At 48.5% G+C, this 18262-nt stretch overlaps 1 protein-coding gene across 2 annotated transcripts in view; it reads right to left on the bottom strand.

Annotated features, from left to right (window-relative positions):
• MATR3 (matrin 3) overlaps window positions 1–18262 on the bottom strand; it is a 354187-nt gene that overhangs the window by 21048 nt on the left and 314877 nt on the right. For both annotated transcript variants that reach the window (XM_030210961.1, XM_030210962.1), the window contains one exon: window positions 10620–10741. In XM_030210961.1, the coding sequence (XP_030066821.1) occupies window positions 10620–10741 (122 nt within the window). The remainder of the gene's footprint in view (window positions 1–10619; window positions 10742–18262) is intronic.

Here is an 18262-nt window from a genome sequence, read left to right as displayed (position 1 = left end):
AAAAAAATATCAACCTCCCCCCAACAGGCAGATCATCCGGTACGGACACTTTGATCTCGGCTATGCTGCTCTGGAGCCAGTCAAAAAACTGTCTCTTGCTTTTGCTGGGGAGCCGGAGGAGCCTTTGGCGCACGCCGCTGACGAGAGCGAGCCTGCTGGGAGCGAGCTTGAACAGGCTGTCGAGAGGCAGGAGTGTAACTATGCCTATTATAGGAATAGGGAGCACTCCTCCTCCAAAAAACCTCCTAGAGGATGTAGTAGCAGAAGGTGTCCAGCGGGAGAGAGAATCCATAGCATCATGATGCTTCTTGAGGGTATCGACCATATCCTCAACCTTGTCTCCAAAAAGGTGATCCCCCCCGGCAAGGAACATCCGCCATTCGCTGTTGGGTATTCTGATCCAGGTCCGAGACACGCAGCCATGAGAGTCTGACCATCACAATACCCTGAGCAGCTACTCAGGATGCGGCATCAAAAGTGTCTTAAGCCCCCCTGGCCATGACTTTGCGACACACCTTCTGCTGCCTGACCACCTGGTGAAAAGGTTCAGCAAGCTCCGGAGGGAGAGCTTCAACTAAACTGTACAGTTGCTTGACCGAGTTCCGTAAAGTGAATGCTGGTGTACAGCTGGTATGTTTGAATCTTGGCGGCGAGCATTCCAGCCTGATTTGTACGCCTCCCAAAAGAATCCAAGGTCCTAGATGCTCTGCCCAGGGGCGCCAAGCATAGTCTCTAGTACTCTTGGCTCTTCTGAGAGCAGAGTCCACCACCATGGAATCGTGAGGAAGTTGGGCCTTCACCATCACAGGCTCACCATGGACTCTGTACTAGGACTCGGACTTCTTGTTGACAATTGAATTAGAGAGAGGGCAAGACCAATTCCGCAACATCACTTCCCTGAGTGTATTGTGCAGGGGGGCCATTGCAACCTCTGCAGGCGGAGAAGGATAATCCAGGACCTCGAACATCTCAGCCCTGGGCTCATCCACAGCCTCCATGGGAAATGGAATGTCCCTAGACATTTCCAGCACAAAAGATGAAAATAACACTCAGGTAGAGATTGTTTAACTTCAATAGGCGGAGTAGGATCTGAAGGAAGCCCCTAGGAATCTTCCTCCGAAAAATACCTGGGTTCTTCCTCCTCTCCCCATGAGTGCTCCTCTTCGGTATCAGACAGAAGCTCCCCAAGAGCAGCCCAAACCCGAGCCTGTCTCGACTTCGAGGATCGACGTCCTCGTGGGGGGTGTCGAGAAGTCGACTCTTGCCTGAACTCTGGTGAAGCATCCTCCACTGACGTCAAGGGAGAGTGAACTCGGGTGGTAGCCGGCTCCGGTACCGCCAGCGGTACTGAGGGCGGGGACCTCCTACCAGGAGATGGGCCAGACGCCGTCTCAGCAGTAGGTACTAGAGGCGCAAGCACCTCCGGTACCGAAGTAGATGGACGACGCATCCCTTCCAGAAGTCCTGGAAGAATGGCCCGGAGACACTCATCGAGGGCTGCCATTGGAAAAGGCTGCGGGGCCAGTGCAGGAGTCGGTGCCATAATCTGAAGGAGCTCGAGAGCCAGTACCAGGCTGCCGGACGACCGACGCATCGGCACCTCCTGAATGGAGGGTGAGTGGTCCTCCCGGCATCGACGCTTCTTGGGTGCTGACTCTTTCGGTTCCCCGGAGCTCCCAGTACCATGAGAAGATCGATGGCGATGCTTCTTAGCCTTTGCTCGACACCCGTCATCGACACTCCTAGGTACAGATGAGGACGTGGAATCTTCACGCCTCCTCGCGTCTGGGTCCGACTCAGGGTGGTCCTGGGGGCCTGCATAGCAGTAGGCCTCGAGACAGGTGGAGACCCACTCGATGCCTTGCTGTTTCCAGCTCGAAGTGGTCTATCGGCAGCCATTACCTGGACTCTCGGTGCTGCTTCCCTCGACGTCGAAGGACCGGACCGTTCCAAAAAAAGTATCTCGCGCTGAGCCTCTCGAGCCACCTGGGTGCTTTTTTTCATTAACTTACACAACTTGCAAGCAGCTGGAAGATGATCAGGCCCGAGGCACTGGAGACATCAAGCGGGTCGGTAGACGAGATAGTCCGGTTGCAGCCAGAACAGCGCTTGAAGCCGCTAGGAGTCCTCGATGACATGGGCGGGAAAATAGAGTCCGTGAAATTATATGGCTCGATGGTGCCCACCTGAAAAAGGGGACAAAAAGGGAAAAAAACATGGCCGCAACGAAAAGGAAAGAAAACTTGAAAAAAAAAAAATGTAAAAATCTAAAATTTAAAGGGAAAAATACAATTTTTTTTTTTTTTTTAATTATGAAGAAAAGGTAAAGAAACGGAGTGCGTAAACGCAAAAAAATTCTCCTGGGCCGAAATCACGAAGAGCAGCGAAAAAAAAACCCAACTCACTCGCGAAGCAGAAAAAGAACTGAGGAAAGCGCACGGGTGTCGCAGGCGGGAAGTCACTCGCGTATGCGCGGTGCGTTGTCCCTGCGTGTGCCTTGTCGCTTCTAGAATTTTTAAAGTTTTCTGTTTTAATTTCCGGAGCTCCTGGGCCGTTGCGGACGACGACCCATGCGTGATGTCCAGCCTGCTTGTCCTCGGAGAAAGTTTATCACTGGAGGAGTGTTAGTCAATACATCCAGTCTGCTGAGCTGGAAAAACTGGGGTACCTGCACAGGGATAGGAATCTATTTCTACTTTTTCTAGTTAGTTTCAAGTCCCAAGTGCTTGAAACTAACTAGAAAATGAAGATACATACCTGTAGCAATTCTGCTGTCTGATTGTTCTCATTGATGGGTGACGTCCACAGCAGCCCCGACACCGGAATCTTCCGAGCAACAAAAGTTTGCTAGAGCCTTCGATCGCGTGCGGGCACCCATACCGCGCATGCGCGGCCATCAGCTTCCCGCCCATTGCGCGAGAGCCCCGTCAGTTTGATAAAGCAAAGGACAACAACTCCAAAGGGGAGGTGGACGGGTATGTGAGAACAATCAGTCCGCTGTCCTCGGAGAATACCTGCTACAGGTATGTATCTAAAATAATTTGTAACTAAAATAAAAAAAATAAAATAAAATAAAATCATTTTCTCCGAGGACAAGCAGGCTGCTTGTTCTCACTGATAGCCCCCAGGCTCCACTCAAAACAAAGAAAGGTCAATAGGGCCTCGCAACGGCGAGGACATAACAAGGATTGACCTATGAAGAAAACATCTGAGAGTGCAGCCTGCAACAGAACAAAAATGGGCCAAGGGGGGTGGAGTTGGATTCCAAACTCCAAACAGATTCTGCAGCACCGACTGCCCAAACCGACTGTCGCGTCGGGTATCCTACTGAAGGCAGTAGTGAGATGTGAATGCGTGGACTGAAGACCATGTCGCAGCCTTGCAAATCTCTTCAATAGTGGCTGACTTAAAGTGGGCAACTGACGCTGCCATGGCTCTAACACTATGAGCTGTGACATGACCCTCAAGAGTCAGCCCAGCTTGGGCGTAAGTGAAGGAAATGCAATCTGCTAGCCAATTTGAAATGGTGCGTTTCCTGACAGCAACTCCCCTTCTGTTGGGGTTGAAACAAAGATTTGGGCGGACTGTCTGAAGGGGCGTGTCCACTCCACATAGAAGGCCAATGCTCTCTTGCAGTCCAATGTATGCAACTGACATACAGCAGGGCGGGTATGAGGATGGGGAAAAAATGTTGGCAAGACAATTGGTTCAAATGGAACTCAGACACCACCTTTGGCAAGAACTTAGGGTGAGTGTGGAGAACTACTCTGTTATGGTGAAATTTAGTGTAAGGAGCATGGGCTACCAAGGCTTGAAGCTCCCTTACGAGCTGAAGTAAAAGCCACCAAGAAAATGACCTTCCAGGTCAAATACTTCAGATGGTAGGAATCCAGTGGCTCAAAAGGAGCCTTCATCAGCTGGGTAAGAACAACGTTGAGATCCCATGACACTGGTGGAGGTTTGACAGGGGGCTTTGACAAAAGCAAACCTCTCATGAAGCGAACAACTAAAGGTTGTCCAGAGATAGGCTTACCCTCTACATGTTGATAAGCACTAACTGCACTAAGGTGAACACTTACGGAGTTGGTCTTGAGACCAGGCTCTGATAAGTGTAGAAGGAAGATATTCAAGCAGGGTCTGTGTAGGACAAGAGTGAGGATCTAAGGCCTTGCTGTCACACCAGATGGCAAACCTCCTCCATTTAAAAGAGTAACTTTTTTTAGCGGAATCTTTCCTGGAAGCAAGACTCGGGAGACACCCTCAGAAAGACCCAAGGAGGCGAACTCAACGCCCTCAACATCCAGGCCGTGAGAGCAAGAGACAAGGTTGGGGGATGCAGAAATGCCCCCTCGTTCTGAGTAATGAGGGTTGGAAAACAGTCCAATCTCCATGGTTCTTCGGAGGACAACTCCAGAAGAAGAGGGAACCAGATCTGACACGGCCAGAAAGGAGTTATCAGAATCATGGTCCCGCGGTCTTGCTTGAGTTTCAGCAAAGTCTTTCCCAGGATATGCATACAGGAGGCCTCTCCCCCAATGAAGGAGAAAGGCATCCAACGCTAGCATGCCGTGGGCCTTAAGTCTGGAACAGAACTGAGGGACCTTGTGATTGGTCTGAGTTGCAAAAAGATCCACCGAGGGGGTGCCCCACGTTCGGAAGAGCTTGCGTACCACGCCCGAGCTGAGCGACCACTCGTAAGGTTGCATTATCCTGCTCAACCTGTCGGCCAGACTGTTTACGCCCGCCAGATACGTGGCTTGGAGAAGCATACAGTGAGCACAAGCCCATAGCCACATCTGGATGGCTTCCCGACACAGGGGTGAGACCTGGTGCCCCCCCCCACTTGCTGACGTAATACATGGCAACCTGTCTGTCTGAATTTGAACAATCTGATTGGACAGCCTCTCTCTTGATCACTCGCAACTCCAGGAGGTTGATCTGAAGAACTGATTCCTGGAGGGACCAAACTCCTTGACTGTGAAGCCCGTCTACATGGGCTCCCCACCCCAGGCGAGATGCATCCGTGGTCAGCACTTTTTGCGGCTGAGGAATTTGGAAGGGACGTCCCAAGGTCAAATTGGATCAAATTGCCCACCATTGAAGGGAACTGCGAAATTCGATGGGTAGCCGGACTACATCCTCTAGATCCCCCGTGGCCTGAAACCACTGGGAAGCTAGGGTCCCATTGAGCTGATTGCATGTGAAGACGGGCCATGGGAGTCACATGGACTGTGGAGGCCATATGGCCTAGCAGTCTCAACATCTGCCGAGCTGTGACCTGCTGAGACGCTCTGGCCAAGGAAACGAGAGACAGAAGGTTGTCCGCCCTCGCCTCTGGAAGATAGGCATGAGCCGTCCGTGAATCCAGCAGCGCTCCTATGAATTCTAGTTTCTGAACTGGAAGATGGGACTTTGGATAATTTATGACAAACCCCAGTAGCTCCAGGAGTTGAGTAGTCACCTGCATGGACTGCAGAGCTCCTGCCTCTGAGGTGTTCTTCACCAGCCAATCGTCGAGATGACGCATCCCCCGTTTTCTTTTGCACGAGGAAGTACCTGGAATAGAATCCCAGCCCTTCTTGCCCTGGTGGAACGGGCTCGACTGCATTGGCGCTGAGAAGGGCGGAGAGTTCCTCTGCAAGTACCTGCCTGTGCTGGAAGCTTAAGGACAGAGCTCCCGGTGGGCAATTTGGAGGTATGGAGATCAAATTGAGGGAGTATCCTAGCTGGCCCATTTGGAGAACCCACTGATCAGAGGTTATGAGAGGCCACCTTTGGTGAAAAATTTTCAACCTTCCCCCAGACCTGCAGATCGTCCGGCACAGACCCTTTTACAGCGGCTATGCTCAACTGGAGCCAGTCAAAAGCTCGTCCCTTGCTTTTGCTGGAGAGCTGTAAGGGCCTGTCTAGGCGCACGCTGTTGAAGAGAACGAGCGCACTGTGGTTGAGCCTGAGAAGGCTGTTGAGGTGGATTGTACCTATGCTTATTGTAAGAATAGGGAGCATTCCACCTTCCCCGGAAAAAAATGTCTACCTGATGAGGTAGATGCTGAAGGCGCCCGGTGGGAGATTGTCCATAGCGGTTTCCCGCTGGTTGAGCTGTTCAACCAGTTGCTCGACTTTCTCGCCAAAAATATTATCCCCCTGGCAAGGGACATCCGCCAGCTGCTGCTGGACTCTATTGTCCTCCAGGTCAAAGGCACGCAGCCACGAGTCTGCGCATCACTATACCTTGTGCAGCGGCTCTGGATGCAACATCAAAAGTCATAAGCACCCCTGGACAGGAATTTACGCACGCCTCAGCAGCCTGACCACCTCCTCAAAAGGTCTGGCATGCTCCGGAGGGAGTTTGTCCTGCAAGTCCGCCAGTTGCTTTACATTGTTCTGCATGTGGATGGCCTTCCTCCCGAAAGAGTCCAGAGTTCTAGATTCCCGCCCCAGGGGCGCCAAGGCAAAATCTCTAGAACTTTTGGCTCTCTTGAGAGCAGAATCCACAACCATAGAGTCGTGAGGTAACTGCGACTATCAACTCAGGCTTCCCCATGGATTCGATACTGGGACTCAGCTTTTTTTGGGGATGGTGGGATTACATAGTGGTTTTGTCCAGTTCTTCAGCAATGTCTGCTTAAGGACATTATGCAGAGGAACAGTGGACGACTCCTTAGGTAGTGAAGGATATTCCAGGACCTTGAACATCTCGGCCCTGGGCTCATCCTCAGATACCACCAGGAAGGGAATAGCCACAGAGATTTCCTGCACAAAGGAGTAGAACGAAAGACTCTCCGGGATAGAAAGCTTCCTTTCAGGTGGAGTGGGATCAGAAGGAAGACCACAAGACTTCTCAGAATAGAAATATCTTGGATCCTCCTCTTCTCCCCACAAGACATCCTCCTCGGTGTCGGACAAAAGTTCACGAACTGCAGTCCGAAACTGGGCCTGTCTCAACTCTGAGGAACCATGTCCTCGATGACGTCGAGAAGTCAACTCCCGTGCCAGCGGCGATGAAGCTCCCTCCAGCGATGTCGACAGGGAGTCAACCTGGGTGGCAGCCAAGGCTGAAGCCGCAAGCGGCATCTGAACCAGAGGCACAGACCTTACTGCCGCTTCCATCAACGGTACCGAAGGCGCAAGCACCCCCGGTACCGGAACAGACTGGCGCAGCAGGCCCTTCCAGGAGACCTGGAAGAATGGCTCTGAGGCGCTCGTCAAAAGTGTCTGCCGGGAAAGGCTGTGGGGCCGGTGCAGGAGGCAGAATCTGTGCAGAGGAAGGAGGCGGTACCAGACTGTCCGAAGACCGTCGCACCGACACCTCTTGGATGGAGGGTGAGCAGACCTCCTGGTGTCGACGCTTCTCGGGTGAGTCCCTCAACGCCCCGGAGCTCCCGGTACCGTGTGTAGAAAGAGATCGATGCCGAAGCTTCTTAGCCTTCGCTCGATGCATGGCATCGGTACTCCTCGGTACTGACTAGGAGGACGTGGAATTCACACGCCTGCTCGGGGTCAGGTCCGAAAGTGGTCACTCCCGATGGGCCTTTGCAGCAGGAGCCTTCGAGACAGGTGGAGACCCACTCGACGGCTCACTGCTCCCAACGTGCGGTGGTCTCCGGACAGGTATTATCTGCTCTCTCGATGTCATCTCCGGTGCCGACGACCTCGGTACTGCTGTCGATGCCGAAGTGCCGGGCAAGTTTCCAAACAGACGCTCCTGCTGAGCCTGTCTCGATGCCTGTGTCCGCTTTTTAAGGCTAAGACACAACTTACATGCGTCTGGGCGATGGTCGGGCCCAAGGCACTGGCTACACCACGAATGGGGATCGGTACCTGAGATTGCTCGGCTGCACCGACCGCACTTCTTGAAGCCGCAGGGAATCCTCTATATGCATGGAAAAATAGCAGCGGCGAAGTCAAAATTTGCGATGGTGTCAAGAAAAAAAGGCACAAAAAGAGAATGCGAACATGCAGCCCAAAAGGGGCTGCGACGGCGGCGAAAGAAAACTTAAGGCCCAACTAAGAAAATAAGAAACCAGAAAGTATTTTTGTTTTTAGTTTTAAACATTTTTATTGAGAATGCACAATAATTGCACACTCGTACAACTCAATAACATCCAAAATACATCAATGCCAAGTACAATCATTCCCAACTTTTGTTGTACTATCCTTCATCTATCAATAAGATCCAACCCCCCTCCCTAATCCTATTACTATTCCCCGCCCACTCCCTCCTAAACCATCCCACCTCCTAACAGCCTCCCTTAATCCACTCCCCTCAACAATCCCCTCCCTCCCCCCCCCCCCCCCCCCCAAGAGTAACTCCTGGCTCTCCAAAATATATGTAAACACAGCACTCCACCATATGCTTCACAGCACGTTAAGTACTAGGCTCTTGCCTCTAGTAGATAAGGTATCTATGTAGGCCCCCCACACCTTCAAGAAAGATTTTTTACGTTTTTGGGAACTCCTAGACTCTCTCGCCTCCCTCATCATCAACTGGTGCACCAAATTACGCCAATATTCCGGAGCAGCGTCCGATGTTCAGTAACACAGTATACACTTTCTCGCTAATAAGCATAATTTGCGAAATAGCAAGGTGTCCTCCACCGAGTTCCCCCTAAAGGAGCCAGGCATGTCCAGTAACAGTTGAGCTGGAGTTCCCACTACCTCCTGTGCTAACAAGAACAAATACTGTGCAACTCTACCCCAAAAGCCTTGCACCACAGTGCAACTCCAGAATGCGTGGTAAAATATGTTCTCTGCTTGTTTACAGCGTTGGCACAAAGGTGTTCGGATCCCTCCAATCTTCGCCAATTGTACCTGAGTAAAATAAGCTCTATGAACTACTCGGAACCCACATTCCCGATATTGGGCACCACTCACCAACTTCGATATGCCTTGCAGCTGCCGAAGAACATCCCATGAGGACAGGTCTACCCCCAAATCACTCTCCCGAGTCTTAAGGTGTCTAACATCCTTGGTGATCCGACAGCACATAATGCCTTATACATGCTGGAAACAGATGAGTCAGTGTCTGACAATTCTTCAAAAATTTTTTCAACTTGGCACCCAGCTTCTGACCCAAGCACTCTGCATCTAATGAGTTAATAAAATATTTTAACAGGCAATGAGCAAATGTGTCTCCACACTGGGTATGCTCCTCACCTAGCAACTGGTCCAATGGCCTTAATCTTTCCGTCCCTATTACATCATCCAAACTAAACCTCGCTCTGCCCAACGCATAAAGATTGGATTTTCCATACCAACCGGAAACATAAGGTTCCCCCGTATGGTTAAGTTCCATTTCCCTCAGGTCTACCTTCAAGCATTTCCCCAGAAACTTCCATACCTCCCTCAGAGGGCTCAACAACAAGCTACGTTGGAAACAACCAGGAAGCAAAGCTCTATCTACTTGCAACAGGGAAAGCATATGATAAGGAGCAAAGAGCACCTCCTCCATCTCTAACGGGGTATAGCAAGTAGAGTCAAATAACCAATCTCTAACGTGTCGTAGTAGACAGGCCACATTATATAGCTTCACATTGGGTAACCCCAGGCCACCTTGTGGCCAACCACCCCACAATAGCTGATATTTCATTTTTGCCTTCCTTTTAGCCCAAGAAAACCGCGTCACCAGCTGATAAAAACGTCTCAGATCCTTATTCAACAAGTACAGCGGGAGCGTTTGCAGAACATAAAGCCATCGAGGGAGGATCACCATACGAACAAGATCCAAACGCCCTGTCAAAGATAGCTGCAAATTACTCCAATTCTCCAGTTGCTCCTTAGTCTGTGCAAACAATCGATTTGTGTTGAGAGTGTAAAGGTCTGTCACCTTTGGTGTCAACAAAATTCCCAAGTACCGAAAGGAACCATTCGCCCAGCGTATTTTTTTTTGTTTTTAAAAATTAACTTTCTCCAAGAGGAGAACAAAGAAAAGAAAAAAGGGCAAGAACTCGCGACTAAACAACGAAGGCTTTTCTTGGGCACAGAGACGGCTATTCTACACAACCGCTCTCTACCGCGGAACAAAGAAAAACTGACGGGGCTCACGCGCGATGGGCGGGAAGCTGACGGCCGCGCATGCGCGGTACGGGCACCCGCGTGCAATCGAAGGCTCTAGCAAACTTTTGTTGCTAGGAAGATTCCGGTCTCGGGGCTGCCGTGGACGTCACCCATCAAGTGAGAACAAGCAGCCTGCTTGTCCTCGGAGAAAAAGTAGGACTAGATTTCACCTTAGCATCACTGGATGTCACCCCACTTGTGTGGCTAGCTCATCTTAACAGGATAAAGTTAGGATATAACTGCACAAGGTGTGGGGTTGAGATCTAAACAGTTATTAGAACTTCACCTCACCACTCTGAATACTTTAGTGGTCCAGCAGGCCCATCGACCCCTTTACTGACTGATACTCAACACTAACAGTGTGCATATAATTTGCTGTTAGTGTTCAGTATTGGTCAGTAATTCCAAATCATTAATGAGCTGGTGTTTCTCCGGCGCTGTTCCTTACGGAGCCGAAGTTCTGTGCATCGGACCCTCAGTAACAGAGCATAAGAAGATTCCTGTTACAAAACATACAATGCTGGCTTCTTCAGACACTCAGGCAGAAAAGTACATCCACTTACCTTCAGTTTCTGGTAGTGAGACAAGCTGCTGCAGTGAGTAGTCTTAGCTACCTCCTCGTTGGTATAGAACAGGGAGCAGAGTTTGCAGTAGAAACCTGTTCTGGGTACCACATATTCCACCCCTGAAATAGAAAAAAAAAATATTTTATATTTTTTAATTCACATGTATACCCCACATTGGCCCAAAATAGGTTCAAGTTCAATGTGGCTTACAAATATAAGTGAATAAAACAACGTACCGAACACAAATTACAATAAACTTCAAAATTATTAAGAAAAGGATGTGGGTAAACTTCAAATAGAGTTCTTTGTATTCAGAAAGGTCAGACTGAAGAAATGTTTTTACAAGACTTAAGTTAGATCTGTAAACTTAATTGATTTAGGACAAGAGTTCCAAATTTTGGTGCCTTGATAGGAGAAATTAGTAGAATGAATTGTGATATGTATCAACGTAAGACAAGATGTTCTCTAGATGAAGAAACCAGTTTTATGAAGGGATAATTCAATGATTATTCATATATAATGGGACTTGACCAAACAGGATTTGGTGAATAAAAAACACAATTTAAAAGAGTCTCTCTCGTAACTCATAAAAAAGAGGAGTGGCTTTGGTGAAGTGAGGAGATCTACCTATAAGATGAGCAGCAGTATTTTGAGCTATTTGTAATTTTTTGAGACCACCTTTAAATCAACCATAGATGGAATTGCACTAGCTGTATTTGGTGAGGCCAAGAGATTGAACCAAAGTACGAAAAACAGATTTAGAGAAAAATGACACTCTCTTTAGCTTTCAACAGAGTGAAAGACACTTGAGGTCAACAGAGACTTGGTTTTTTAAGGGTGAGGAAACTATAAGTACATAAGTATTGCCAAACTGGGACAGACCAAAGGTCCATCAAGCCCAGCATTCTGTTTCCAACAGTGGCCAATCCAGGTCACAAATACCTGGCAAGATCCCCAAAACAGTACAAAACATTTTATGCTGCTTATTCCAGAAATAAGCAGTGGATTTTCCCCAAATTCAGTTATAATAATGGTCTATGGACTTCTCCTTTAGAAAGCAATCCAAACCTTTTTTTAAACCTACCTCCTATCCCATGACTCTCCAATTTCCTCTGGAGTCTTTCATGAGGTACTTTGTCAAACGCCTTCTGAAAATCCAGATACACAATATCAACCGGCTCACCTTTATCCACGTTTGTTCACCCCTTCAAAGAAATGTAGTAGATTGGTGAGGCAAGATTTCCCTTTATTAAATCCATGTTGATTTTGTCTCATTAATCCATGCTTTTGCATATGCGCTGTAATTTTGTTCTTAATAATAGTCTCTACCATTTTGCCCAGCACTGACGTCAGACTCACTGGTCTATAATTTCCCGGATCTCTTCTGGAACCTTTTTTTTTAAAATCGGCGTTACACTGGACACCCTCCAATCTTCCGGTACCACACTCGATTTTAAGGATAAATTACATATTACTAACAATAGCTCCGCAAGCTGATTTTTCAGTTCTATCAGTACTCTGGGATGAATACCATCCGGTCCAGGAGATTTGCTACTCTTCAGTTTGTAGAGCTGCCCCATTACATCCTACAAGTTTATAGAGAATTCATTAAATTTCTCAGACTCGTCCGCTTCGAATACCATTTCTGGCACTGGTATCCCACCCAAATCTTCCTCGGTGAAGACCAAAGCAAAGAATTCATTTAATCTCTCCGCTATGGCTTTGTCTTTCCTGATTGCATCCTTTTACTCCTCGGTCATCTAGCGGTCCAACCGATTCTTTTGCCAGCTTCCTGCTTTTAATATACCTAAAAAATTTTTTAGTATGTGTTTTTGCCTCCAACGCAATCCTTTTTTCGAAGTCCCTCTTAGCCTTCCTTATCAGTCCTTTGCATTTGACTTGACATTCCTTATGCTGTTTCTTATTATTTTCAGTTGGTTCCTTCTTCCATTTTCTGAAGAATTTTCTTTTAGCTCTGATAGCTTCCCTCACCTCACCTTTTAACCATGCCAGCTGTCATTTGGTCTTCAGTCCTCCTTTTTTTAATACGCGGAATATATTTGGCCTGGGCTTCCAGGATGGTGTTTTTGAACAGCATCCACGCCTGATGTAAATTTTTGACCCTCGCAGTCGCTCCTCTTAAGTTTTCTTTTCACCGTTCTTCTCATTTTATCATAGTCTCCTTTTTTAAAGTTAAACGCTAACGGATTTGATTTCCTATGTATACTTCAAAGCTAATATCAAATCCAATCATATTATGATCACTGTTATCATAGATCTGTTAACCAATCGGGCACCAACAACCTGCAGAGAAAAGTAAGAACAAGTTGCTCAACAATGGGACTTTAATCAAGTGGAGTTACAAAATGTTTTGGAACCTTTCAGTATGATGTTTAGTAGATTTGTTTGTGATTCAAATAGCTAGGAGCAAAACCAGAGGAATTCCTTTGGCAATAAGTTGGTAACCAATAAGGATATTATCTCGTAAAATATATCACTGGGATAGCAAAATGGGTAGAATGAATTAAATGTCCAGATAGAAAGAATAAGAAAAGAAATTAAACGATCTAGCAGGACTCAGGATTCTATAAGGAATACTATGAAACAAGCACTCCACGTCTGTTTGAAAGCAAATTATGTGATAAGCATAATGAAAACAAAACAGCTGTGATTTTATTATCCAGCTAGAATAAAGGGTGATAATACAGAGAAATAGCAAAAAAAAAAAAAAAAAGGGACTCCAAACGCCACACTAAGGGATGTGCCCCTTAGGCATGCCCTTTCGGCATGACGCCTCAGAGATGGGCTGGTTACTATGTCCACTTCTTGTTGACATCAGCAACTGCTCCCACTAGTGAAGCAGGAGTGACTGGAAACATCTGAAAGTTCAGTCAGCGAAACTGCAGCATTTTAAAGATCTAGAGAGTGTGCAGGAAAGAAGCGAATCCAAATTACTCAGTTAAAATTTCACAGCGCAGGGAGGATTCACACTCCTCAGAGGTGGGCTGGTTACTATGGGCACCTCCTGCTGACATCAGCAACCGCTCCCATTATGGAAGCAGGAGTAACAGAAAACAGCTGTGAATTCAGTAAGCGAAACTGAAGCGATTTTAGCTCACACCTTTTCCAATACTTGCTCAGGCTGAATTACATTCAGGTACACTAGGTATTTTCCTAGTAATCAGTTTGTATTTGAGGCAGTGGTTATCTGTGTGAGAAAGATTTTTGAACTTGCCTATTACAACAGACACATACAGAAGGTAGTGAAGAATCAGTCCTGAAGATTATGCTGCTAATAACTCCACCTCTGTGCAATCCTTAGTTAAGATTGATGCAAGGCCTGTTTCATTCAAAACATATCAAGCCACCAATCACATCTTAGGACCACAATCAGGGCCAGAATGATCACTACACAGATTAGACATATGCCTAGAGTAGCACCAACATGGCAGAAAGCATTTAAGACTCTGTCCACCTCATGTTGAACTGGACTTGGGGGGGGGGGGGGGGGGGGGGTGGAATGAGATGGGATAAAAGATGGTGGCGACACATCTTGCTCAAGGAGGTAAGGGCTGACACAGTTAAGGTTCACCTAGAGTGTCGGATATCCTTGGGCTGGAACAGACCTCAATGTGTCAGCTGATGAAAACTCTTTGAAAACTCTGAACTCTTGCAGGCTTGGGATGTAACCTTGAAAGTCTTACTTCAGCACACTGCTTCAAGCTTTAGTGACTTATCCAACTTGTGTTAAGTTCCTACTTAAGGTGGTGTCCGATTTCTTGCTCAATTAGCCTTTTTTTTTTTTGCCAATGGGAAAATTAATCCTTACCTGTTAATTTTCTTTCCATCAGTCCCGAAAGATCAATCCAGAGACTTGAGAGTTATGTCCTTCTACCAGCAGAAAGTGACTATGCAAAAGATCTCAGAAAGTCTTTAATATCAACAGCTAAAAACGTTTTTTTAGCTGTTGATATTAAAGACTTCCTGAGATCCTTTTTGCGCAGTCCTCACTTTCTTATCCATTTCTTTCTATTTCCACCCGCTGGCAGAAGTCGAGATGATCCGTGTCCGCTCAGCAGTGCAGCATCACGTGACACCCCCCCCCCCCCCCCACGGATTGTGTCAGAATTTAAGAAAGCATGGGACAGACACGTGGGATCTTAGGAAAAGGAGTTAGTTATTACTGAGGATGGGCAGACTGGATGGGCCATTTGGCCTTTACTTGCTATCATGTTTACAAGTTTCTAACCAGAGCAACTCACCGAGTGTGTTCTGGACAACCAACACTTTGGCGGAAGCCTTGCACAGGGATTCCAGAGAGAAGTCTAGGAGCACTTGAGTGAACTCCAGCATGTAGCTGTCTTGAACGATCTGAGGTAACCTTGGTCCACTCCTCCAGAAAAATCTGCAAACAGCTTTCCAACCGCTAGCTCAGAGGAATAGACCATCATTGGGAAGAGTGGGAGGCCTGGGCCACTCTGGAAGCGGAAGAGGCTGCTATTCATCCATCCCTTCAAAAGGGCTGCTGCTTCTGAAGAGTGTGGCCACTGAAGTGAACCGGACTTAGTACCAGTAGTGCTATACCTCTTGAAACCAGAAATGGGACAGAGTAAAGAGACAACTCTGCCTTGTGTTCCGGCAGCTGCTGGCCCTTGGAATCTCCCAAAACTTTGACAATCTTAGTCAGATCTTCCCCAAAGATGAGCTTCAGCAGCAGTACGCCATGGAAGCCAAATCTGCAGATCCATGGGTGCAGCCAAAGCCACCTAGCATTGACTGCCAAGGACATCTTCTTTCCCAACATCTGAAGGTTATAAAGAAGGTTCACTAAATACGCAAGACCAACAAGAGCAGAGACTGAACCAAGTCCTCCTCCGTGGCAGCCACCTGCACAACTTAACAGGCATGAGCTATGTAGGAGCCGCAGACCTTGGCCTGCAAAGATAGTGCAGGCACATCAAAGGAGAGCTTATGGGAGGACTCCAACCTCCTGTCCTGGACATCCTTGACGGCTATGCCTTCCTCCACCAGCAAGGTAGTCTTTTTATTGACCATGAAAGGGTGAACAAACATTTATTTATAGCATTTATATCCCACAATTTCCCACCCATGGGCAGGCCCAATGTGGCTTACACCAGTCTATATAAACACACAAGTCAGCAAACAATCAATGGAAGTATAAGAGAGAGCGTAAACGCAAGGAAGGGAAAAAAAAGAAAGAGCAGTGGTGATCAATATGACACCGGGACAGAGACAGTTCAGAAGTTAGAGATGCTAGGTGGGAGTGGAGCGTAAGCTTTGCAAAATAAAAAGGTCTTGAGGCGCTGTTTGAAGGTAGGGTGATCAGGAGTAAGTTTCACCAATTTAGGTAGACCATTCCACAGATGAGCGCTAGTGTAGGAGAAGGTGGATGCGTAGGTAGTTTTGTACTTAAGGCCATTATACATAGTAACATAGTAGATAACGGCAGAAAAAGACCTGCACGGTCCATCCAGTCTGCCCAACAAGATAAACTCACATGTGCCATTTTTTGTGTATACCTTACCTTGACTTGTACCTGTCTTTTTCAGGGCACAGACCGTATAAGTCTGCCCAGCACTATCCCCGCCCCCCAACCACCGGCTCTGGCACAGACCGTATAAGTCTGGCCAGCACTATCCCCGCCTCTCAACCACCAGCCCCGCCTCCCACCACCGGCTCTGGCACAGACCGTATAAGTCTGCCCAGCACTATCCCCACCTCCCAACCACCAGCCCTGCCTCCCACCACCGGCTAAGCTTCTGGGGATCCCTTCCTTCTGAGCAGGATTCCTTTATGTTTATCCCACGCATGTTTGAAATCCGTTACCGTTTTCATCTCCACCACCTCCCGCGGGAGGGCATTCCAGCCTAGACTTGGTGAGAGAAGGACGTGTGCTTGAAGGCTCGGTCTCTAGAGAGCAGGAAGGGTGCTGGGCTGGCTCCTTCCCCAGGTGGGCAGAGAGGCCCGGGGAAGAGTTTCCCAGGAAAGGCCGCTTCCAATTTCCTGTCCTGTGAATCCTTAAGGGCAGAGCCACCTTCCACCGGCAAAGCAGTCTTTTTTTGTCACAACAGTGATTAGAGAGTCCACTGCCGGCCAGCGCAAGGCCTCCTGTTCACCCTCCTGCAGAGGGTACAGACGACCATGGCCCTGGCTACCTTGAGGCTCGCCTCAGGAGAATCCCATTGAGCCGAAATTAGAGTTTTCATGGCTTCATGGATGTGGAAGGTCCTGGAAGGGCGCTTGGTTCCCAACATAATAGCAGAACCCGCCGAGGCTGAAGGAGGGCCTTCCTCCGGAGAGGAAATACTCAAGATGCTCAAAGCCTGAACTAACAGGTTAGGCAATTCTTCTGAGCAAAAAAGCCGCGCTGCAGAGGGGTCACCTCCCCCATCAGGGCGAGCCTCCTCCAAAGAATCCCCAAGGTACCTTTAGGAGAACTCAGAAACGCTGCCCTCATCTACATCAGAGGAGACAGAGTCCCCCAAGACCTGAAGATCCACCCGAGGGCGCTTGATCAGGGAAGCCTCTTCCCCCATATCTGACTGGGGAGAAGGAACAGCTTTTTGCAGTTGAAAGGCCTGATGCAGCAACAAAAACTCGGGAGAGAAACCTCCGTTTGTGCACCTCTGCAACCTGGGCCACAGCCCTAGAGGAACTCTCAACCTCCACTCCATAGAGCGGGGGAGAGGCGCGTTGCGCATCCAAAATGGCGTCTGGTGCGTCACTCCGCCAAGGAGCCACACGGGAAGCATGACGCTTAAACTTCGCCATCTTCTTACCGCCGCCCAACTCAAAGGCGGCCATACCAAAGGCCGTCCGAGCTGCATGGGTGGCCGACATCGGAAGGGTGGACATCGGGGGATGGGCGCCTAAGGCGGGAGAGCGCGCCGACGCCCCAGCGGGAGGGGGGAGAAAAGGAGGGACCTGGCACCACCAGGTTTGCACTTGCTCATGAAGAGCCCTCAACCCCAGGTACTCAACAAAGCCTAAGTAAATAGGCGTGGAGACCAAGCCAGAGCTGCTGCGTGTGACCACACACCTGCTAGATAAAGAGAATACTGAGAATTTCCTGGTAGCACATGACTACATATAGAGGCAAAAGACTGCTCTCTATCTCCACCTGCTGGTAGATGGACACAACCCACCAGTCTATGGATTGATCTGCTTGATGATATGGAAGTAGTCTATTCTAGCTTGTGTTGCGCGAGTTCGTGAATAGTGTGTATAAAGCGAATGCTACATACCTATAGAAGGTATTCTCTGAGGACAGCAGGCTGATTGTTCTCACTGATGGGTGACGTCCACGGCACCCCCTCCAATCGGAATCTTCACTAGCAAAGACGTTTGCTAGCCCTCGCGCGCGCGCACATGCACACCGGGCATGCACGGTCGTCTTCCCGCCTGAACCGGCTCGTGTTCGTCAGTCCCGTATGTAGCAAGACAAAGACATGGGAAGACAACTCCAAAGGGGAGGCGGGCGGGTTTGTGAGAACAATCAGCCTGCTGTCCTCGGAGAATACCTTCTACAGGTATGTAGCATTCGCTTTCTCCGAGGACAAGCAGGCTGCTTGTACTCACTGATGGGGTATCCCTAGCCCCCAGGCTCACTCAAAACAACA

This window comes from Microcaecilia unicolor, chromosome 8 (genome assembly GCF_901765095.1).
Source record: "Microcaecilia unicolor chromosome 8, aMicUni1.1, whole genome shotgun sequence".
NCBI classification, from domain to species: Eukaryota; Metazoa; Chordata; class Amphibia; order Gymnophiona; family Siphonopidae; genus Microcaecilia; species Microcaecilia unicolor.
The sequence above is the reverse complement of the archived record's forward strand: the minus strand, read 5'-3'. Positions and strand labels throughout refer to the sequence as shown.